Source organism: Bombina bombina, chromosome 4, assembly GCF_027579735.1.
Source record: "Bombina bombina isolate aBomBom1 chromosome 4, aBomBom1.pri, whole genome shotgun sequence".
Classification (NCBI taxonomy): domain Eukaryota; kingdom Metazoa; phylum Chordata; class Amphibia; order Anura; family Bombinatoridae; genus Bombina; species Bombina bombina.
Window position 1 is genome coordinate 230,732,444 of NC_069502.1, and position 25,656 is coordinate 230,758,099.

General features: G+C 39.9%; 1 protein-coding gene across 1 annotated transcript in view; it reads right to left on the bottom strand.

Moving 5' to 3' along the window:
- LOC128656116 (sex hormone-binding globulin) overlaps window positions 1–25,656 on the bottom strand; it is a 122,443-nt gene that overhangs the window by 38,171 nt on the left and 58,616 nt on the right. The window contains exons 5-6 of the mRNA XM_053709824.1: window positions 4,170–4,335; window positions 535–677 (exon numbers count right to left, since the gene is read on the bottom strand). Of these exons, the coding sequence (XP_053565799.1) occupies window positions 535–677; window positions 4,170–4,335 (309 nt within the window). The remainder of the gene's footprint in view (window positions 1–534; window positions 678–4,169; window positions 4,336–25,656) is intronic.

Genomic DNA, 25,656 nt, shown 5'->3' on the forward strand with positions numbered 1-25,656 from the left:
CCACATTCTCCTTTATGATAATAATACTTGAAGGGGCCTAATAGCATCCTCTTCCACTCCTTTTCTACTAGTGCCCCCTATGGTACTCCCAGTGCCCCCTTTCACCTCTTATTCTTATTAGTGCCCCCTCAGTAATCCCCCCCACAGGGGGGCAGTATTGCCTACTTTGGGAACCACTGGGTTAGAGGATCCTCTTTCAAACAATGAGTAGACCTTGAACTCAACTTTCACCTCACTCCTTATCAAGGAGGCAAAAGAAAATGACTGAGGATCATGGGAAGTGGGAGGAATTTAAAGCTCTTGTGCATTGGGGTGTTTTTTGCCTCCTTCTAGTGGTCAGGGGGGAATATTCCCACACATGATGACTTGTGGACTCTCACCATCTGATGAAAGGAAAAAGGAATTTAAGGAGAGAGACTGTAGGAATTGACAGAACTGAAGAATAGAGTGGAGGAATAACAGAAGTATACAGGGATGCAGAATTGTGTGTGAAGATTAGTGTGTAGCATATAAAGAGCCATTGTCATATTTTACCTGTTTCTGCCAGTCCACCGTTACTGCAAACATGGTGACGTTACCAGGTCCATTAATTGCCAGTAGAGTCCCACTGCCCTTCTGCACTCTGAAAGAGATTCTAACCGCCAGGCCCCAAGGTTCATTGTCCGGTGGCTGAAACACTAAAGTGGATACACCATATTGTAAATGCCAAGTGTTTCTGGTCAAAGAGATCTGATTGCAGTTAGATTTGAGATGAAAATTATAAAAATTTGGTAGAGATACAGAATATTTTTATAATGTTCATTAGGAAGAGGTAAATGTGTGCTTAATATCTAGATAATGTATGCTTCTTTTCTAAATGTGTTACTGTCTCACCACCCCAAAGGACAGCAACACTATACACTGACTGATAAGAGTAAAAAAACAGCCCATGGTTCTCCTGCCTATTCCTGTTTGTTGGAAGGTATAGGTCAGACATAGTATAATTAATAAGCAATATATTTAAGTAAATCCTTTAGAGATACACGTAATAAAAACCAAGGTGCAATATTTAGGTATAAATCCATTTCTTTGCTTATTGTAAAAGCAAATATACAAAATGAACCATACCCGAGGAGAATAGGCACATTGTAACAATACATGCTGCGCAAAACAATATTTCACTATAAAGAAACTCTAACTAATATGCTTTGTTCTTATGTTGACCAGTCCTGCAATACAATATACAGCACAATCTAAATTACAGAATAATGTGTTGTTACATCAAATAAATCACAGCATGTTGTCCACTATTTCAATATGTGAGGCAGTTGGTACAACAATTTTATGCTCAATCAAATGACTGTATGGGGGAAGGAGTGAGGAATACATTAGCACAGTGTAACATAACCATTAATTCTATTTTGTTTCTGTTTTATTCCCAGAAGGACCTTACGTATTAAGGTAAATGGAGAAACATCACATTGTAGGGAGAAAGCTGGGCCTCACTTTCACACACATTTTGAAGGGCTACTTAAGGTCACCAGATTTAATGATTACATTCTCATGGAGTCAATCAAAGATGCCTCTCCTCAGTCTAAAATCTTGTGGCACAGATATGCCTTGCTATTAGTAGTTCAGCTAATATGAAGTACAATTTAAGAAAGATATAAAACATAACTGTATAGTAATCTGTCTTGAGGACAGGAATAAAGTATAACGTAGTCACAAAAGTGTTACCTTAACATTTCTTCACCTCAGAGTAAGTGCCCATTGAGCAGTTATCCTTCAGCCAAGGATGTCCGGACGGGGGGGGGGGGGGGGGCAAGATGGGGCACTAACCCCCCCCCCCCTGGAATTTCCAAGCACACAGCATTTGCTCCAGGTCAGTGTAGATTATATTATTAGGGCCAGTGGAGGTGCAGGTACAGAGGTCCCAGTACCAAACTGTTTATATTTTTTTACGTCACATTGCAGCTGTACCACTGATTGTGGCACAGCTGCTTTACTCTCATTTCCAATGCTGTTCCAGCACAGTCTGCTTGTTCCCTTATTCTGAAATTCCTGTGCAGTGACTCACAAAAATGGGAGTAGCTTGTGCTTCTAAATGCTGCTGAGGGAATGGAGGTACAGAATGGGTATGGGAGTCAGCTAATAATCAGAATAAAGGCCAGCCCCTGGAGTTGTGCTGTAGGATGCAGAATGTTAGCAACTGGCATGTAAGTGTCAATGTTTTTATATTTATGTTAAAGTGGGTTTTACATGTATGTGTGTTTGTTCCTGTGTGTGTGAGAGTGAACAAGTGTGTTTGTTCCTGTGTGTGTGAGAGTGAACAAGTGTGTGCGTTTGTTCCTGTGTGTGTATATGTGTTTGAGCAAGAGTGTGAGTGAGCAAGAGTGTGAGTGTGTGTGTCAGAAAGAGTGTACATTTGCTCATTTGTATGCCAGAAAAGAGTGTGTATGTGTGTGTGTGTCAGAAAAAGTGTGAGTTTGTGTGTTTGAGAAAGAGTGTGTTTATTCATGTATGTGAGAAATAGTGAGTGCTTGTTTCTGTGTGAGCCAATGTGTGCGCAAACGTGTGCATTGTGGGTGTTGTATGAAGCATTTATTGCAGAACTTGGATGCAGTGGGATTTTTTTTAAAGGAGCCAGTACATCTACCTGTATGCCTAAGACTCCTGGGCCTGACTGACTGACTGAGTAGAGTAAGAGGATGCTGGGGGCTACAGTAGCGGTGTACATGATCTAAAATGTAATTTGGGCACATATCGGGTATGAAGAATATTCAGGGGTTATGACTCTCAGATCTCATTGGGAACACATAGTTGTCATAAAGTGTCAGCCTGCAAACAATTAATATTAGGTCGTATCTGGGCATATAGCAGTAATAAAGGGGGCTGATAAGAGCATAAATCTGTTCAGATTTCTAATGTAGGCTGTGCGGCCATGTATCTGACCAGATCTCTCATTGGAGCATACTGCTGAGCTTATGTCTCATTTGGATGTATATTTTGCTCAAATGGGACTATGGAATAGCATGTGTTCTAAACTATTACTTGCACATATTGCTGGCCAAACATTGCTACTATTTTGGTAAACACATTATGTAATTGACTATATATATATATATATATATATATATATATATATATATATATATATACAATATATATATAGTATGTATCTTAGTTTGTCTGATTAAAAGCATGTATTATGTGGTTGTAGGGTAAAGACCCAGGGAGGAAGGGACCTTGACGTGGCCCAGAGCCTATCACCATTTGGCTAAACTCTGTAACTATCTCTGCCATTTTGCTTTTAATCTAGTTGTGTGCTTGCAAGAGAGTGTCAGACTTTCTATCTATTTTCATATATATATGTAAATACAATGTTTTCTCATCATATTGCAGCCCTAGTTTTCCAATGGAGTTTATCAAGCCTTGTCTTATATCTAAGTATTCTCACTTACTTGTGTCACTCTTTAGACACCAATGAGCTACCATGTTTAAAATTATGTGCAGCTCATGTGTACAACAAGCAACTCTGCTTTTTTCACATGTTGCCGCTAATATTATGCTTAGGGCAGTTGCTCCCCTCTGGAAAAATTTCTGCAGACGCCCATGCCTTCAGCTACTCTCCATGGTAGAAAAAGATAAAACAGCCAATCAACGTCATCAGTACTAAGTTAACTTTGCTTTACTGTGATCTTGTGGGATTTCATCATGATCTTGTGAGATCTCGTGTACTTCCTTAAACTGAGGAAAGAAATAAAGTGTCCAAGTCCCAGGACAAGCATCCAAATTGGATGCTTAAAGTTCCTTTACAGTGGATACTGAGGAAATGTCAAGATAAAATAGCCTCTTTTTTACATAGTGATGTTCATGTAACATTTTATAGGCAGCTTTTTACATATATGCTGCATCACATTCAAGTGACCTAGCATTTGGTTAACATGTCACTTGAAATCTTGATTAAAAGCATGTTTACAATATTATGTATTCAGTTAAAATATATTTAGTAACATCTATCACTGTTTTAATTATAACCTTTGCACATGACCTCTAGGAAATACAGCAATGCACTCAAAATTAACAGGTTGCACCTGGTTAATACCAGCGTTTCGGTTAATACCAGCGTTTCTTATTTTACAAAATATTTCATTCCAAGTTTTCATGTCATGCTTTAAAGGGAAACTTACTGCTTGGTTTAAAGATGGCATAACCATCTGAAGGGAAGTAAGAGCCAGGTTCTTCCTCTTCAAAACAACGAAGGTTCTCATCTTTCTCCATTGCATCAACCAGAACTTGTACGTCCTTCTTCACCCAGGCCCAGTTGCGTATACACCCATCCAAGGCAGGCTGGAGCTAGGCAAAGGACCAGGATATAAGATGTTTGGCATGGATTATTTCCTATGAAAATCTCAATAATATTAAATGTCACAGTTGTTATCCACTCACATTTGTTGTACAGATTTTGTGATTAATGAATTAAAGAAGCTTTGGAACAGACGTCAGGGCTTAATAAGTACTTAGTGCAGAGCAGCCTTGGGCTTTGTGTGACAGACACCAGTTATACTACATATTGGCCTAGACTACAAGCGGAGCACAAAAATATTAGCACTTGTGTGCTAACATCACCTGAGCATAATTAATAGTGCTTCTATTTTGACCCCCATTTTAGAAGACCAAAGAGATTGTTATCACTTGCTCAAGAGGCTTGGGCGCACTAATATCAGCATGTCGGAGAGTGTGAGTGTGCTATATCCCTCATATAATAGTCTTCTAAGGGGCCCACAGCAAACTTTATATTGGTTATTGCTTAAACAATAAGCCGATGCTGTGCTAAGCCAATGTAGCGCAAGTAGTGGAGCTCTTCGTGTAGTGCTGTGCTATACTATTAATAATAATAATAATAATAATGGTTTACTTCATTTTACAGCAGTATTTGGGAATGCGCTTCAGGGCAAAACTTAAAGGGACAGTCAACACCAGAATTTTAGTTGTTTTAAAAGGTAGATAATCCCTTAATTACCCATTCCCCAGTTTTGCATAAACAACACAGTTATAATAATACACGTTTTACCTCTGTAATTACCTTGTAACTAAGCCTCTGCAGACTGCCCCCTTATTTCAGTTCTTTTGACAGACTTGCATTTTAGCCAATCAGTGCTCAATCCTATGTCAATTCACGTGCATGAACTCAATGTTATCTATATGTAAACGCATGAACGCCTCTAGTGGTGAAAAACGATCAAAATGCATTTAGAATAGAGGCGGCTTTCAAGGTCTAAGAAATTAGCATATGAACCTCCTAGGTTTAGCTTTCAACTAAGAATACCAAGAGAACAAAGCAAAATTGGTGATAAAAGTACATTGAAAAGTTGTTTAAAATTACATGCCCTATTTGAATAATGAAAGTTTTTTTTGGACTTGACTGTCCCTTTAACTGCTTGTAATACATAAGCACAAAAAGTATAGGACACTCTAAAAATTTTTTTTTTTTTATCTCATTTATTTTATTTGAACAGTGTATACAAGTAACAAAAAAGCAAAAAATGAATTGAGCATTTTTCATTCACCTTGCAAGATAACAAAAATTCTTTGCAAATCATAACAGGAAAACATATCTTAAAAAAACAACTCGTTCGAGCCTATAAATTTCATAGTTATGATATTCAAAAAAAAAAAAAAAAAAGTAGGCACTTATATTTTAAATATTTACATCCTGTCCTCTTTAGTCGAGAGCTACACTATTGAAAACTTTTCCCTCTATCCTAAAATTATTTATTAATCAACATCTGGCAGAGTAAAGAACGGCAATTGTTAATAGTTCAGCCCTTAATGGCAGGGCAAACCCTATTAAACAATGAAAATCATAAAAAGTTCACCTGGGGGGGGGGGGGGGTATTATCAGTGTGGTCCTATTCAAGTGAAGTTAGTTATCTTAACCCACCCTGGGCTGAGGGTTGCACCTATCCGCTAAGAATAACAGAAAAACAAGCAGAAAACAAAAAACGAACAGACACACACAAAAAACAAAACAAAAAAAAAACAATAAAAAAACCAAACAAACAACAAGCAACAAAGAAAATATATATATATATATATATATATATATATATATATATATATATATATATATATATATATATATATATATTCCCCCCCCTTCCGCCTACCATATACCCAAAAGAACTAATTCCGAGTTTTGAAATGGAAAGATCATATATTCAATTTCGCTTTCAGAAAGTGTTTTAATATAAACTGCCCATTTATTAAAGAAGTTCTTTATGTCCTCTTCATTGTCTATATCTGTATATTTTTGCTCTAGAAGGCATTGTTTTTTCAAACAATTCTGAATTTCAGAAACACTAGGAACAGAGCGCATTTTCCATTTTTTACCTATCAAATATCTAGTAGCTAAGATAGAAGTAGACACCAGCTTATCATTTGGATGACACTCATTTGAGTTGTCAAGACATAATATAATCTGGTATAGGGAGAGAGTTATTGGGGAGATTTTCACCACAAAGTTCAGCCAATATTCTAATTTATACCATACTTTTCTGATTTTTGGGCAGAACCAAAACATATGTTCAAGATCAGCTGCTAAGAGTGAACATTTAGGACAACTGTCAAATTCCAGATTATGTACCCTGTGGCCCTTCTCCGGGGTAAAGTATGCTCTGTGAAGCAACTTAATGTGCGTTTCCCTCCATGTAGCAGACAAAGTTGTCTTTGCCACTTTGCCTATGGAGTGTTGTAAGGTTTTTGAGTCCACCATATTCCGATCCGATATTGAGGTCCATGTTGAGGCAAGCTTTGCCAATATTAGCGTTCCCTTGTTGGAGGCAAGTAAATGACAGCACACAGAGATGGACATCTGATTTATTCCAATGAGTATAAACTAGTTTTCTAATTTACCTAACGTCCAGCACCATCCTGCCTCTCTGGTTATTTCAGACAGAAAATGCCTTATCTGCAGGTAAGCAAAGAAGTCTTTATTGAGTAGATTAAATTCTGCTTTCAGCCCTTCGAATGTTTTAATCGATTTTCTGTCGCCATCTATCAAAAGGGATAACTTATTTAAGCCGTTCCTATGCCATCTGCAAAAAAACTCAGAATGAAGCCCAGCTTGAAATCTTGGGTTACCTATCAGAGGAAGATAATTTGAGACCTTGGGGTTAATTGAAAGGAGCTTTGATATCCTCCACCATGCCTTAATAGGATTGACAATCATTTTAAGTCCTTTAATCTCTGTGGGTATTTCTTTAGGGGGGGAGTGCAGAAGTGCTAGAGGAAGATATGGATCACAAATGCTTAGTTCAAGGTGATTATTCAAAATATAATCTTTAGAGAGAATCCACCCGGTTGCTATCCGTGCCAGGAAACTGAGATTGTATGCTCTAATGTCTGGAATTGCCCGGCCTCCAAATTCACGTGGGAGAGAAAGTTTAGTAAGAGAAATTTGTGCTTTTTTCCCTGACCAGAGAAATTGACCAATTAAACTGTTCGTCAGCCAAACATCTTTTTCAAAAAGAATTAATGGAACATTCTGGAGTACATATAACAATTTCGGGAGGAGAACCATTTTCACTAGTGCGACTCGTCCCGAGAGTGACAATGGTAAACTTTGCCGTAGTTTAAGTTTTTCCCTAAATTGTTTTATAATTGGGGGTATGTTGTATTCATATAAATCAGCAGACTTACTTACTTCTATGATCTATTTTTCTTCATTCTCTTGGTATCCTTTGTTGAAGAAGGAACATACTGCTGCTAGCTGAATGCATTTGGAGAGCCGATAACATAAGGCATATATGTGCAGCCACCAATCAGCAGCTCCTGAGCCTATCTAGGTATCCTTTTCAACAAAACAAATTCAAATTAGATACCAAGTAAACTGGAAAGTTTTTTTTTTTTTTTAAAACCACATACTCTATCTTAATCATGAAATAAAAAATTAGGTTTCATGTCCCTTTAAGATGCTTTGTTTAAAAGCTATCAATTGCGCTCCACTTGTAATTTAGTTCATTATTGTTAAAGTGAGACACAAACTGCCATAATGCAATTGTTTCATATTATATATACTGTATATATATATATATATATATATATATATATATATATATATATATATATATATATATATATATATATATATATGGTGGTAGGTTTGAAATTTTATAAATATATGCACTCTATTGATCTTTTTAAACCATGATGTATTATATTGCTTCATTTGACAAAAACGGAAATTATGCTTACCAGATAATTTCCTTTCCTTCTGTATGAGGGGAGTCCATGGCTTCATTCCTTACTTGTGGGAAATACAGAACCTGGCCACCAGGAGGAGGCAAAGACACCCCAGCCAAAAGGCTTAAATACCTCCCCCACTTCCCTCATATCCCAGTCATTCTGCAAAGGGAACAAGGAACAGTAGGGGGAGAAATATCAGGGTATAAATGGTGCCAGAAGAAAAAACAAAATTTAGGTCCGCCCTATGGAGAATACGGGCGGGGCCGTGGACTCTCCTCATACAGAAGGAAAGGAAATTATCTGGTAAGCATAATTTATGTTTTCCTTCTTAATATGAGGAGAGTCCACGGCTTCATTCCTTACTTGTGGGAAACATATACCCAAGCTCCAGAGGATACTGAATGAATGGGAGGGCAAAAAAGAGGCGGACCCTATTCTGAGGGAACCACACCCTGCAAAACATTTCTTCCAAAAGCTGCTTCAGCCGAAGCAGAAACGCCAAACTTGTAAAATTTAGAAAAGGTATGTAAGGAGGACCAGGTAGCCGCCCTACAAATCTGATCCATAGAGGCCTCATTCTTGAAGGCCCAAGAGGAAGCCACTGCTCTAGTTGAATGAGCCTTAATCCTCTGAGGAGGCTTATGTCTCACTGTCTCATAAGCTAAGCGAATAATGCTCCTCAACCAAAAAGATAAGGAAGAGGACGAGGCCTTCTGCCCCCTATTCTTCCCAGAATAGACAACAAAGAAGAAGTCTGTCTATACTCATTCATAGCCTGAATATAGAACTTCAAGGCTGTTATGTTTCTTTTAACTGTGAATATATATATATATATTTGGTTTTGTAGCTAGCTCTTAATACCTAATAATATTTCTCTTAATTAAAGGCTTTATAAGAGCTAGCGATTTTATCAAAAACGACTCACAGACTAAATCAGTTAAAGCTTAGTCAAGCTGACTTTGGCTGTTATAAATGAGTGGAAATGCACAACAGATAAGCAGTATGGAAATATGACTGCTGTAGTAAATGAGCGTCTTTATAACTAGATTCAGTGAGAGAGTTCTTAGTTATACGTCAGAGGAATTGCGGTTTAAGATGCAAATACAGTTTCTATTGTTAAGAACAATTAAGCAACAGTTTTGTTAGAAAGTAGCAATACCTTTAGTTCTCCTGTTCTTGGAGCGATGCAGCGTGAGACGCTGTGATGGCGGATGAATCTGAAACCTTCTTCCTAATTTGTGAACAGGCCTGCTCACGGCTCTATAGTAAGGAAGGAAAGAGTGCAGCGAATTGGTTATTAAGGTAAATACCTGTGAAATACAGTATGAGTTGTGTGACTTATCACAGTGCGTAGTATGTCCGAAGCTGTAACTGAATCCTGAGGGTTCAGAGAAGAGGAGGTGGTATGATTGAAGTCCGGTATAATTGATCCAGAGCCAGACTGAGAGAGCTGCTAACACCTTACACTGAGGAATAAGTAAGATAAATGTTAAAGGTTATGAAACAGTTCTTGTTTGGGAAAGTATTGCGTCCTGACACTCCTTAGGAGAAGTGAAATATAAGATATAAATTTAATCTGACTTGATAAGTTGATACTGAGTTTCCAAAAAGTAGGAGGGAAAGATACAAAATAATCAAGCAAGGATCTATACAGGAAGTGGCTATTTATAGAGGGTAAGGGATGGAAGTGGAATGTCTTAAAGGGACATTACAGATCCCCCCCTTCAAGGCATCCGCTCCGAGGATGCCGGTTTATCAGGGTATCTGGCATGAAACTTATCCAACAGATGGTCGGCATGGATATGTGACTTGGGCACCCATGAATCCTCCTCCGGACCATAGCCTTTCCAACGAACTAGGTACTCAAGATGACCACGGAAAGTCCGAGAGTCGAGTATAGTATCCAACTCATATTCGACGTGGTCCTTCAATTGAATAGGTGGAGGTGGTTTTCTTGGCCGATCCCTGAAAGTGTCTTGGACATAAGGTTTTAAGAGCGCCACATGGAATGTGGGATGTATCCTGTATTTTCTCGGGAGATCCAGTGTAACAGAAGTTGGATTGAGTATCCTTTTTATTGGAAAAGGTCCAATGAACTGATTAGCCAGTTTCCGAGAAGGAACTGATAATCTGAGGTATTTAGTGGATAACCATACTAAGTCGCCCAGTTTATAATTCGGACTGTCCCTATGTCTTAGGTCATAGTAATGTTTTTGCGAAAGCTTAGCAGATTTTAAATGTTCCTTTAGGAAAACAAGGGACTCCTTAAGATTGGTGAGGTATGAGGTAGCTGCTGGAGAATTAGAATGTAGTCGAGAGATCTGGACAGTTTGAGGATGGTATCCGTAGGTGGCAAAGAAAGGACTTAACTTGGTTGAAGCAGAGACTGAATTATTGTATGAGAATTCGGCTAACGGCAGTAAAGAGAACCAGTCGTCTTGTAAATGAGTGGTGTAGCAACGTAGATACTGCTCCAATATCCCATTAACTCTCTCAGTGAGTCCATTAGCTTGGGGATGATATGCAGTGGTTAGTCTAGATTTTATACGTAAAGCCGAACATAAGGCCCTCCAGAAATGAGAGGTGAATTGGGATCCACGATCTGTAATGACAATTTGAGGTATACCATGGAGACGTACAATGTTGTTTATGAAAGCATCAGCAGTCTCAGTTGCAGATGGCAAAGAAGTTAAAGGTACGAAATGAGCCAATCGCGTGAGATGATCAACTACTACCATGATGGTATTATGGTTTTGAGAATATGGTAGGGCGACAATAAAGTCCATAGATATAACACTCCAAGGAATATCTGGGACTGGCAAAGGAGTGAGGAGACCAATAGGTTTCAATCTTTCTGTTTTGTTTCTAGCACATACTGTACAGGATACGATGTATTGCTGGATGGAGTCAGCTATCTTGGGCCACCAGAAATATCTATTGATTGCTTCTTTTGTTTTAACTATACCTTGATGACCAGAAAGTGGGGTATCATGGAATTGTTGTAATATGTAAGTTCTAAGTTGTAGAGGAATGTATAACTTGTCATAGTAATAGTAAAGACCAGTGTGATCCTTTCTCAAGGATGGTATATTAGGTATAACGTCCGTCTGGAGTGCCTGGATGATGTCGTTTTCTAGTGGTGTAAGCTTTCCTACGACTTTGTGAGGTGGTATAAGAGTCATGGTGTTTTCGGACTTCTGATTCTGCTCATGTAAACGTGAGAGAGCATCAGCCTTTGTGTTTAAATGTCCTGGCCTGTAGGTTATCAGAAAGTTAAACCTATCTAAAAATAGTGACCACCTTACCTGTCTTGAGGAGAGAGTTTTACTTTGACGTAAATATTGAAGATTCTTATGATCTGTGTATATTATAAAAGGTTTGTCTGTTCCTTCTAAAATATGTCTCCACACTTCTAAGGCGGTCTTAATGGCCAATAACTCTTTATCCCCTATAGTATAGTTTAACTCAGCTGGTTGTAACATCCTAGAATAATAGGCAACTGGATGTTGTATCCCATCTATAGGATTCCTTTGGGAGAGAATTGCCCCGAGACCAGTGTCTGAAGCATCTGTCTCTAATATAAATTCACAAGTGTGATCTGGAATAGATAGAATGGGAGCTGTTAAGAATTTTTCTTTTAATAACTGGAAAGAAGTCTCAGCTTCTTTAGTCCAGCAGTACCTAGTTTTTGTTGTAGTTAATTTGGTTAAAGGTTTTACTATGGTAGAAAAGTTACGAATAAATCTGCGGTAAAAATTTGTGAACCCAAGAAACCTTTGTAAAGATCTCACTGTTTTAGGTTGGGGCCAATCCTTTATCGCAGATACTTTTTCAGGGTCCATTTCAATTCTATCCGGAGTGACTATATATCCAAGAAATTTAATTCTGTTTACATGGAATAGGCATTTCTCTAGTTTCGCGAACAGTTTATGTTCACGCAACCTCATAAGGACCCATCTGACATGTTTTATGTGTTCTGTAGTGGTTCTAGAGTAAATTAGAATATCGTCTAAATATATTATGACGCAGATGTCAACAAGGTCTTTGAATATTTCATTGATGAAACTCTGAAAAGTTGCCGGGGCATTGCAGAGTCCAAAGGGCATAACCCTATATTCAAAAAGCCCATATCGGGTTCTGAAAGCAGTCTTCCACTCATCCCCTTCTTTAATCCTAATCAAATTATACGCCCCCTTTAAATCGAGTTTGGTGAAAATAGTAGCACCATTGAGGCGTTCCAAAAGTTCGGGGATGAGTGGGAGTGGGTAACGATTCTTGATGGTAACTGAATTCAGAGCCCTATAATCAATAATGGGCCTCAGTGTGTGATCTTTATTTTTCACGAAGAAAATGCCTGCTGCAGCAGGTGATACAGAAGGTACTATAAAACCCTTTCTGAGACTGTCGTCTAAATAATCCCTAAGATACTGTAATTCTTGTTGGGACAATGGATATATTTTACCAAAAGGAGGTACTGAACCTGGAATTAAATCTATGGGACAGTCGAAAGTCCTATGGGGTGGTAACGTGTCAGCTTCTTTTATATCAAAGACATCGGATAAGTCCTGGTATTCAGGTGGTATGGCTGTTTGTAGTGTGCAAATGTTTTGTTGTGGAAAACAAGTGTTTTTGCAAAATGGTGAAGTGAAGGTAATCTTAAAATTCTCCCAACTAATACTAGGGTTATGTTTTACTAACCAAGGTAACCCTAGGATGACAGTATGAATTGATGTTGGTATTATGTCAAAACTTTGATATTCTACATGTCCATCTGTTGTGTGTATCAGTAAAGGTACAGTATGATGGGTTAATGGTCCATTTTGGATAAAAGAACCATCTATTACCTTAAGAAAGAGAGGATTTTTCTTTGTGATAGTAGGTATTTTATTTTGTGAAACAAAAGAAGCATCTATAAAGCAACCATAAGCACCAGAATCAATTAAGGCTTCAGTCTTGACCTGATGAGATTCCCACTGCAAGAATAAAACCATAGTGAGTGCATGATTGTCTTTCTGTAGGGAAACAGAATAAAGGTGTGATGGCTTACCCTTCTTTGTACGTTGCAATATAGGGCATGTTGTTACAGAGTGATCCTTACTAGCGCAGTAAAGACATAGATTCGAGTTGCGCCTTCTAGCTTTCTCTTCAGGGGTGAGTGGAGCCTTGATAACGCCGATCTCCATGGGCACAGAGACAGGGTTATTTCTGTCAATGTAAGTTGCTATGGGTCTCCTTTGAGTCACGTCCGTGCAAAGTCTCTCAGTGCGGCGTTCTCTCAGTCTGCGATCTAAAGTGGTAGCCAGCTTGATGAGTCCGTTTAAAGTGTCAGGCATCTCTACCCTAGATATCTCATCTTTCAAATTATCATTAAGGCCGAGTCTGAATTGGTTCCGCAACGTGATGTCATTCCACATGGTGTCTGTGGCCCACATCTGATATTCCGTGACATAATCCTCTACAGGACGTTTCCCTTGTCTCAAAGCTCGAAGTTTGGTTTCTGCGTTTATCTGTGTATTGGCATCCTCATATAATGAGGCCATGGAGGAAAAAAAAGAATCAAGTGAATCTAGGATTACATCTTCAGTTTCAAAAAATCGGTTTGCCCATGCCCTGGGTTCACCGGTTAAGTAGGATATGACAGTACACACTTTTATCTTCTCTGTGTGATAAGTGTGAGGTTTCATAGAGAAAAGGAGGAGGCAAGCATTTTTAAACCCTCTGAAATCCGACCTTTTTCCTGAGAATACTGGAGGTGGGTTAATGTGTGGTTCAGGGGGATCTGAATTTCTAGGGGTTATAATCTCTTTGTAAATATTCTTTAGTGCAGTGTTTTCTGCTTGTACTTCTGTGAGTGCTCTTGCAAGGTAATCAACTTTTTGATTCAGAGTTTCAAACTCTGTTTTAATGGCCTGAGCATCCATTCCTTTTTAGGCTTGATTATTATGTTATGTTTCTTTTAACTGTGAATATATATATATATATATTTGGTTTTGTAGCTAGCTCTTAATACCTAATAATATTTCTCTTAATTAAAGGCTTTATAAGAGCTAGCGATTTTATCAAAAACGACTCACAGACTAAATCAGTTAAAGCTTAGTCAAGCTGACTTTGGCTGTTATAAATGAGTGGAAATGCACAACAGATAAGCAGTATGGAAATATGACTGCTGTAGTAAATGAGCGTCTTTATAACTAGATTCAGTGAGAGAGTTCTTAGTTATACGTCAGAGGAATTGCGGTTTAAGATGCAAATACAGTTTCTATTGTTAAGAACAATTAAGCAACAGTTTTGTTAGAAAGTAGCAATACCTTTAGTTCTCCTGTTCTTGGAGCGATGCAGCGTGAGACGCTGTGATGGCGGATGAATCTGAAACCTTCTTCCTAATTTGTGAACAGGCCTGCTCACGGCTCTATAGTAAGGAAGGAAAGAGTGCAGCGAATTGGTTATTAAGGTAAATACCTGTGAAATACAGTATGAGTTGTGTGACTTATCACAGTGCGTAGTATGTCCGAAGCTGTAACTGAATCCTGAGGGTTCAGAGAAGAGGAGGTGGTATGATTGAAGTCCGGTATAATTGATCCAGAGCCAGACTGAGAGAGCTGCTAACACCTTACACTGAGGAATAAGTAAGATAAATGTTAAAGGTTATGAAACAGTTCTTGTTTGGGAAAGTATTGCGTCCTGACACTCCTTAGGAGAAGTGAAATATAAGATATAAATTTAATCTGACTTGATAAGTTGATACTGAGTTTCCAAAAAGTAGGAGGGAAAGATACAAAATAATCAAGCAAGGATCTATACAGGAAGTGGCTATTTATAGAGGGTAAGGGATGGAAGTGGAATGTCTTAAAGGGACATTACAAAGGCCCGAACCACATCCAAATTATGAAGGAGGATTAGGACACAAGGAAGGAACCACAATCTCCTGATTGATGTTGCGAACTGAAACGACCTTAGGAAGCAAACCTAACCCAGTACGAAGAACAGCCTTATCAGCATGAAATACTAGGTAAGGAGGCTCACATTGCAAGGCAGCCATTTCAGAGACTCTGCGCGGCCGAAACAATAGCCAGTAGAAAAAGAACCTTCCAAGACAGTAATTGAATGTCAACTACATACATATGCTTAAACGGAGCCTTCAGCAAAAAGAACAAGATTTAAACTCCAAGGAGGAGCGTTAGATCTAAACACAGGCCTGATTCTAGCCAGAGCCTGAACAAAAGACTGAACACCTGGAAGCTCAGCGAGCCTCTTGTGCAGTAAAACAGATAGGGCCAAAATCTGTCCCTAAAGGGAGCTAGCAGAAAGGCCCTTCTCCAGAACATCCTGGAAAGGAAAGAATCCTGGAAACCCTGACCTTATGCCAGGGGAATCCACGCTCTTAACACCAGAATAAGTAGGTCCTCCACACCTTATGATAGATGTGACGAGTAAGCGGCTTACAAGCTTGAATGAGAGTATAAATAACTCTCTCAGAGAAACCTCTCTTGGCTAGGACTAAGCGTTCAATCTCCACGCAATCAGCCTCAGAGAATCTAGATTTTGATGAACAAAAGGACCTTGTTCCTTCAGATCCCTGCGACAATGTTACTTCTATGGAGGAGATGACGACATCCCCACTAGATCCGCGTACCACATACTTTGCAGCGACAATGGATCAATCAGTATAACTGTTGCCCGCTCCTGCTTGATGCGGGCCACTACTCGAGGAAGAGGAGGTAATGGCGGAAAAAGGTATATTAGACTGAACCTGTTGCATATCTCCGCAAACACCTCGGGATGGAGAGACCATTCCCCCTGATGAAAGGATTGTCTGCTGAGAAAATCCCCTTCCCAGTTGTCCACAGCCAGAATGTGGATCGCTGACAGCAAATAGTTGTGGGCCTCCACCCACTTCAGAATCCGAGATACTTACCTCATTGCTATGGAGCTCCTCGTTCCTCCCTGGTGGTTGATGTAAGCCACCGAGGTGATATTGTCTGATTGGAATCTGATTAACTGGGATGAACCCAGACGGGGCCAAGTCTTCAGAACATTGAAGATTGCTCGAAGTTCCAGAAGTTTGATCGGAAGAGAGCTCTCCTCCTGAGACCAAAGGTCCTAAAGCCTTCTTGGCTCCCCCAACTGCTCCGCGAGAGACTCGCATCTGTAGTCACAATCTGCCAGGATGGTCTTCAAAAGGATGTCCCTCGGGACAGGTGATCTGGACAGAGCCACCAAGAGAGCGATTCTCTCGACCAGTTGTCTAGAGAGATCTGTTGAGACAGATCCAACCGATTACCGTTCCACTGTCTCAGCATGTACAGCTGCGCCACAGAGGGCCTTGAGGAGGTCCGGAGGGCAAGATATGCCGAAGCCAGCTTGCAGTGTCTATTGGTCTGAAAGAAATATCCTCATGACTAGTGAGTCTATTATAGTGCCTAGGAATTCTACCCTGGTGCTTGGAATAAGAGAACTATTTTCTAAGTTTATCTTCCATCCATGGGATCAAAGAAGAGAGAGAAGAGATTCCAAATGTTCTTCCGCCAGACAAAAGGATGGTGCTTGTACCAGAATATCGTTCAAGTAAGGAGCTACTGCAATGCCCTGAGTTCTGGCCAGGGCTAAGAGAGCCACCAGAATCTTTGTGAAAATTCTTGGGGTAGTAGCTAGGCAGAAGAGCAATAAACTGGAAGTGCTGGTCCAGGAAGGCAAGCCTAGGAACTGAAAGTGTTCCCTGTGGATTGGGACATGAAGGTAAGCTTCCTTCAGATCTATAGTGGTCATGGAACTATCCCTTCTGGACTAAGGGAAGGATAGACCTTATCGTCTCCATCTTGAACAAGGGGACGTTCAGAAACTTGTTTAAGCACTTTAGGTCCGGAATCGGGCGGAAAGTTCCCTCCTTTTTTGGGACCACAAAAAGGTTTGAGTAGTATCCCAAGTCTCGTCCCTCTATGGGAACTGGGACAATGACTCCTAAGGAGGACAGATCCCGAACGCACCCCAGAAAGGCATCCCTCTTTTCTGGTTTTGATGACAGATTTGAGAGAAGGAATCTGCCCTTAGGTGGAAGAGACTTGAACCAAGCTTCTGAGAAGAGAGTCTGCCCCCTACCTGATCCATAGATGGACCGGGGGCGACCTCTTCATGCTGATTTAGTCTCAGTGGGTTTCTTGCTCTGCTTGGACTTATTCCAGGACTGAGCCGGCTTCCAAGTCTGCTCGGTCTTAGCGGAGGATTGCTGGCACTGGGATTTATCAGAACGAAAGGAACGGAAATTATTAAATTGTCCCTTAGGTCTGTTCTTTCTATCTTGCGGTAGGAAGGCTCCCTTGCCCCCTGTAACCATGAAAATAATGGAGTCAATGGATCAATTCCGATAAGGAGTCAATCAAACAAGATTATTAATAAATTAATAATCAAACTAAAATAAGACTTTGAAATGTATTGTCTTATAAATATGTTTAAAATATCAAAAATGAAAAGAATGTAATTTGAAAAAAATATTTAGCTGATTAGCAATGATTATGGATCCACCTTACATATTATATATTATCATAATTTTTTTTTAAATTTTTTTATAACTGACTTTATTGTCAAGATTTGCATAATACAAAGTGGGAGACGCAGCTCCGTCACAGCATAACAACAACTTCAGTATTGTTTTAAATACTAAAATGAAATTGAACATTGAAAAACAATAATATCTTCCACTTTTTTTTTTATGATTGAGGCATAAGATTTTCTATGCGGGAAGAAGGGAAAAAAGGGGAAAAAATAAATATTTATAAAAAGAAAAAAGAAGGGGAGAAAGAAAGAGGAGAGCTGCTCGTGTTTTCAAGTTTTGTCGACCTACTTTGGTCGTTGTATTTTATTATCATTAAAGTTGGTGAGTTTTGTGTCATCCATATGCGTGCAGTTCAATAATAGATTTGGTCTATAGGGGTTTACTCATGCTATTCAGGATATATCTGGTTATGAATTGTGCTGGTTAAGTAATTGAGGGGGTTAGGGTGTTGTCCTTTTCTGACTGTGGGTGTTTTTGTTTGAAATATTGTTCCCATGTATTTAATATTTCTGTGTATATATCCATCTTGTCTTTTTTCATATAATAATATTCTTCTAGCTCTAGAAATTCTGAAACTCTATGAGATCACATTTCTAGTGTTGGGGTAGTTTTGCATTTCCAGTTCCTAGCTAATAAAACTTTTATGCTGTTTGTCATAACATAGAATAGTTTTTTGTAGGGTTTGTACTTGATTTTGGGGGGTTTGCATAACAACCAAATCAATGGATCCAAGGGAAATTGGAGGTCCAGGATCGATTCTATTTCTGTTATAATTAGTCTCCAAAAGGTTTGTATTGAATTGCACCACCACCACCACCACATATGCGCCATGCCGCTGCCTCTGTGGCCACATCTCCAACACAGGTCAGATCTGTGTCGGAATAAGCGATGGAGTTTTTTAGGGGTAAGATACCACCTGTGCAAGATTTTTAAATTAATTTCCACCACAGAGAGTGATATTGACGTTTTTGTTATGTTCTGGAAAATCATTGCGCCCGTTTGAGGAAGGATGATTATTCCCAGGTTATCTTCCCAGTTCTCAAGGTATTGTGATATGTAGCCAGGTGAGTTTATGGTTAATAGTTTGTGTATCAGTGAAAGGGTATGAGTGATTGGTGGAGTGCGAGTACATAGGGATTCAAAGTTTGTTAGAGGTCTGACCATGTTTCTGCTGTGTTCGTGTTGTGAGACAAACCGGTGTACTCTATGGTAATTAAACCAACTATGGAAATAAGTGTAGCCCTTATCTATTAGATCTTTCTGAGGGAGTATCTGTTCTTTTGATGTTATCATATGAACACTGAGATCGCGGACAGTTAGGTCTATTGTGCTTACTGTGGTGTGGCTTCCTATGGTAAATTGCCCATTTTTGATGAGCGAGGTGAGGGGGGATCGTTTTGATGAGATCATTGTGTTTTTGGATAGGATGTAATCCCAAACCGTGAAAGTTTCTAATATAGGAGGGGAGCTATTGGCTAACTTGTGTTTCAAGTTCTCCATGCTCCAGCACAATCTTCCTAGGTGTGGAGTGTCTGATATTGAGTGTTCTAATTGTACCCACCTTTTATGATTGTAATGAATATGCCAGTCAACTATTCTTTGTAAAAAAAATTGCTTGTTGGTATAATGTTATATTAGGGATACCTAACCCTCCCAGAAGTTTGGGCTTTTGCATTATGTTGGTGTTGATTCTAGGAGGTTTTCTATTCCATACAAAATCACTGAACGCTTTCTGGATGCTTGATATGTATTTTGTGGGTAGTGGAATTGGTAATGATTGTAGAATGTATAACAGTCTTGGAAATATGTTCATTTTAAGGATGTTAATTTTATCTGACCATGATAGCCTTTTGGTTAACCAAGAAGAGAGATCTCGAATAATAGTTTTCTTAATCAGTTCGTATTTTTTTGGAAGTTTCTTCTTTTGTTGTAGCTAAATCTATACCTAGGTAATGGAGTGTAGATTTGCACCATGTAAAAGGGGTAATTCTTTTTACTCTAAGAAGGATGGAGTCATCTAGGTTAATATTCAAGACTTTGGATTTATCCGAGTTAATCTTAACGTTAGATAATGAGTGAAATAAATAAAATTCATGTAGGAGGGGTGGGATAGAAGAATCTGGTTTGGAAAGTGAAAATAATATGTCATCTGCAAAGAGTGAGAGGATATAAGAGTGTGGTCCTGCCTGTAACCCTTTTATGAGAGGGTCCTGTCTTATTTTAGTCGCAATGGTTTCAATGAAGCATGCAAATAACAGTGGAGAAAGGGGACAACCCTGACGGGTGCCATTAGATATAGTAAAGGATGTAGACAAAGTTCCATTGATTAATAATTTAGCGTTAGGATGGGAATAAAGGGAAAATAGTCTATTTAACATAATAGGGCCAAATCCCATGGATTCCAATGTGAGGCGTAAAAACTTCCAGTCAACATGGTCAAAGGCCTTCTCTGCGTCAATTGACAGTAGAATACACAGAATTTCTTTGTTTTGTGCTAAATGTATGAGGTTTAAGGCCCTGACCATGTTGTCCTTAGCTTCCCTCTTTGGGATAAATCCCACTTGGTCCTGATGGATTATGTCCGACAGAGTACCATTCATATGGTTTGCGAATACTTTTGCGAAAATTTTAATATCTGAATTTAGAAGGGAGATTGGTCTATAGTGTGATGGGTGGTCTAAAGATTTGTTAGGTTTTGGTAACAAGGTAATATGGGCCTCAAGTAGGCTAGGGGAAAAGGATTTAGATTAATCAATATGGTTAAAAAGGTGTGAAAGTTGGGGTATTAATTCTTCTTGAAATTGCTTGTAATATCGATTACTAAACCCATCAGGGCCCGGGGCTTTGCCAGTCGGTAAGTCTTTCAGAATGATATCCCGAGGGGGACTGTCTGGTTTAGGTCTTGGGCGCAGAGCTCTGTGAGCTCTCTCCAAAGAAGCTTCTGTCATTTCCAGTGTGGGGACTAGTTGTTTGAACAGTTGTAGGAGATATGTAGTTATATGTTCACTTAAAATGTCCTCAGGGACTCCCCTTATTCACAGGTTGCTGCGGCGGTTGTCAAGATCTTCCACTTTCAGTTGTAAGTCCTGGATCATTGAGTCCTGGCAATTGAAGTATTGAGTGTTATTGCTGACTATTGATTCCAGATTTTCTTGGCCTTCTTCCAAACACTCAATCCTAGATCCCAATTCGTTGATCTCTCTCTTTACAGAAGATATTTTCGATTTAATGAAAGATTTCAGATCAGCAATGTCAGATTTTGATGGGAGAGTAGCTATAGTGTTCTGAATTTGTGTCAATTGGTCTGTAGAGGATGAAGGCAATAATGTGGGTGCCTGTGCTGCCATGCTGTCAGATTGTGTGTCTCCTGTTGGTGTTATGTGAAGAGCTTGGTCTTGTAAAGCAAAAAAGGAGCTCACCGACTGGATCTTTGAAGCTGAAGCTTTGTTAAGCTTTCTGGCAGATTTTCTAGCTGCCATAAGCAAAGAGGAGCGTGAAGTATTTTATAATGTATTGGTGCGTGGAGGATACGTGAGACAAAGCGATGCAAATAGGGGTGGTAAACACTGAGCCTATGATATGTTCACCAATGTGCTTTTAAGATTCCATCAGAGGAATTGATGAGATGCGCTGCTCTGGATACACCATAAGGAAAATACTTTATCACACCGTTCATATGTAACATAGGTTATCCGTACTCATGCACATTGGGCTTCTATCAGCATGTTAGCATTCTCCTGGTCCTGAGTTATTTATACAAAATGCATGGGTTTATTGATATGTAGCTGCACTTTAATGATAAACAACGTCTCTCTTAGCCATTTTAAATATCTTGTTAGGTTAGGGTATATTGGCAGCTGTATTTGAGAAGGCTTTGCATGCTTGAGATACTAACATTCTGAGGTCTGCATCATGGTTATTTTGCCTTTTGCTTGTGTATAGTGGATCAGTTTTGTGAGGCCATAGTGGAGTATTTGTATGTCTCTTAATGCGGATCTTACCCCACAGACTGCTACTCTGAATGTATCATCGACAGGGGCGCTTGGGCTGTGTGGATGCCAATTCTACAGACAGAGAGACTGTTTATGATCCGGTTTGTAGAGTACGCCGGAATCCAAGATGGCGACCAGACTTTTTATTTACTTCTGTTATCTCCGTTATTCATGTTTTCTGTTAATGCGACATATCCGCTGCTTAGTCGGCTTGCTCCCAATGAATGTCCGTTGTTCTGATGGGGTTATATGCCCAAAATTAGCACACTGTGGGCCAGTGGAGCGAGAAAGGCTTTGGAGCTTCACATCAGCACAACCATCACGCTGCGCAGCTACGCCCCGCCTCTCCCAGAGTTTCCATCTTTTTATCCATGGTCTCTTTCAACAACGAAATATCCTCCAGAGGGATAGTAGTGCATTTTGCAAGCGTGGAGACAGCTCCATTCACCTTAGGGACGGAACCCCACAACTGGGACCGGGAACAGTTTCATAAAGTCAGACGAAGAGGTGAAGGAAGAACCAATCCTCTCCCATTAGTTCTAAATAATGTTTGACATCTTAACAGGAACAGGGAAAGTCTGAGGAATGACTCTGTCTTTGTAAACTCTATCCAGCTTAGGAATTAAGGGTTCTTCAGGCAGTTTGGCCTCTGGAACCTCTAAGGTAGCCAGAACTTCCTTTAAAAGAAAGCGTAAGTGCTCCATCCTAAATCTAAAATCTGGTTCCTCTGCAATCGGAGGCTTAGAGGCAGCCGATTCAGACCCAGAAAGTTCGAACTTCATCATCAGAAAACCGTCTATCAGCTATAGTCAATAAACTAGATGATGACCCCTGGGAAGGATAGCAATATTTGACCTTTCGCTTGCGCTTAGCAGGGCAGGGTAAAGCACTAATGGCAGCAGACGCCACCGTTTTCAACTGCGCAGTGAAGTCTGGAGAGAAAAGGCCTCCTCCAGATGGAGGATCAGGCATGCTATAGGAAACTGCATGTGTATTAGGAGATGAAAGCAGGGTGTGCTCCTCACGGGACGGGGACCCCTAAGAGGTGGAAGGTTCAGTGGTATCAAACATGTTAACTTTTTTGACATAATCACTTTTTGACATAATCAGCAGAAGAGATAGCAACAAGAAACAAAACCTTCCAAGATTACAACTAAATGTCTATGGAATGCAACGACTCAAATGGAGCCAGCTGTAATACTTTAAGAACAAGGTTAAGGTTCCAAGGAGGAGCAACAGACTTAAAGACAGGCCTGATTTTGACCAAGGCCTGACAAAAAAGATTGCACATCTGCCAAACGTTTATATAGTAAAACTGATAAAGCAGAAATCTGAACCTTCAGGGTAATGACTGGCAATCCTTTCTCCAGGCCTTCCTGAAGAAAATATCAAATTCTAGGAATTCTAATTCTACTCCAAGAGTAGCCCTTGGATTCACACTAATATAATATATATATATAATAATAGTTAATTAATATTATTAATATAAAGATATTTACACCATATCTTATGGCAAATCTTTCTAGTAACATGCTTGCAAGCCTAAATCATGGTCTCAATGAACACGCTTAGACAGAATTAAGCATTCAATCTCCAAGCAGTCAGCTTCAGAGAAACGAGATTTGGATGAAGAAAGGGACCGTGAATCAGGAGGTCCTTCTTCAGAGGTAGTCTCCAAGGTGGGAGAGATGACTTCTCCACTAGGTCTGCAAACCAGATTCTGCGAGGCCACACAGGGGCTATTAGAATCACAGATGACCTCTCCTGTTTGATACGAGCAATGACTCGTGGAAGGAGAGCAAACGTAGGAAACTGGTATGCCAACCTGAAAACCCAAGAAACCGCCAGAGCATCTATCAGAACGGCCTGCAGATCTCTTGACCTTAAGCCCTACCTTGGAAGCTTTGCGTTTTGACAGGACGCCATCAGATCTAACTATGGCACCACCCATTTGAGGACTAAGCTAGAAAACACTTCCGGATGGAGTTCCCACTCCCTGGGATGAAAAGTCTGTCTGCTCAGAAAATCTGCTTCCCAGTTGTCTACTCCTGGAATGCAGATGGCAGATAGACAGCAATTGTGGGTCTCTGCCCACTGAAGAGTCCAAAGGTCCTGAGCTTTTAATGAGTTCCAGACTGCTCCCCAGCCCAGCAGGCTGGTGTCCGTGGTCACGATCACCCACGAAGGTCTCCGAAAGCATGTGCCCTGAGACAGATGTTCCTGAAAAATCCACCACGGGAGAGAGTCCCTTGAAGACTGATCTAACTCTATTCTCTGAGATAGATCCACATGGTCGCCATTGCATTGTCTGAGCATGCACAACTGGAGAGCTCTCAAATGGAATCAAGCAAAAGGAATGATGTCCATGGAAGCCAACATCAGACCGATTACCTCCATACATTGAGCCACTGAAGAATGAGCAGTAGCCTGAAGAGAGAGACAAGAGAAAATGATTTAGTTTTTCCTGACTTCTGTCGGAAAAATCGACATCAATAGAGAATCTATTATGGTCCCTAAGAACACTACTCTTGTAGCAGGGGAAAGGGAGCTTTTTCCAGATTCACATTCCATCCGTGTGAACCAAGAAAAGATAACCATATCTCTATGTGAGATTTTGCTTGTTGAAAAGATGTCGCCTGAACCAGTATGTCATCCAGGTAGGGTGCCACAGCAATTCCACGAGAACGGATCACTGCCAAAAGAGCCCCCAGAACCTTTGAAAAAATTCTGGGAGCCGTGGCTAGACCAAATGGAAGGGCCACAAACTGGAAATGTTTGTAATGAAAGGCAAATTTCAGGAATCTGTGATGGTCCCTGTGAATAGGATCATGAAGATATGCATCCTTTAGATTTATGGTTGTCATGAACTGACCCTCTTGTACTAAAGGAATAATGGAGCATATAGTCTCCATCTTGAAGGATGGAATTTTGAGAAACTTGTTTAGACACTTCTAGACACAGTCTAGAATGGGACGGAAAGTTCCCTCTTTTTTGGGAACCACAAATAGGTTGGAGTAGAACCCGAAATCCTCTTCCTGCACTGGAACTATCACTCCTAGGCAGGAAAGATGTTGTATACATTTCAAGAACGCCTCTCTCTTTATCTGGTCTGCAGATAATCTTGAGAGATGGAATCTGACTCTGGGAGGAAAAGTCTTAAATTTCAATTTGTAACCCTGAGATACTATGTCCACAGTCTAGGGATCTGGGACATCTTGTATCCAGGTCTGAGAGAACTGAGAAAGTCTGCTCCCACCTGATCTGATCCCAGATCGGGGGCAAACCCTTCATGCTGATTTGGAATCAGCTGCAGGTTTATTTCATTGTTTCCCTTTGTTCCAAGACTGATTGGGTTTACAAGAAGACTTGGATTGTTCCTGCTTGGAAGAAGAAGGGGAAGGCTTTTGGAAGAAGAAGGGGAAGGCTTTCCTCTGAAGTTACGAAAGGAACGAAAATTACTCTGACATCCTTTAGGACTATTCTTCTTATCTTGAGGTAGAAAATACCTTTTACCATCCCTAATATCAGAGATAATTTCTTGTAAGAAATCACCAGAAGCTTGACTTTAGAGGAAACGTCCGCAGACCAGGATTTCAATTATAACGCCCTGCGGGCTAAGACAGTTTTAGCTCCTAGTCTAACAACCTGTAAAATGGCATCTGCAATAAAAGAATTGGACAACTTAAAAGCTTTAATCCTATCTTGAATTTCATCCAATTAAGTCTCTACTTGAAGAGAATCAGACAAGGCGTCGAACCAATAAGATGTCGCACTAGACATGGTGGCAATACACACCACAGGTTGCCATTGGAGACATTGATGAACATAAATCTTTTTCAAATAAGCCTCCAGCTTGTCCATTGAATCCTTAAAAGAGCAGCTATCCTC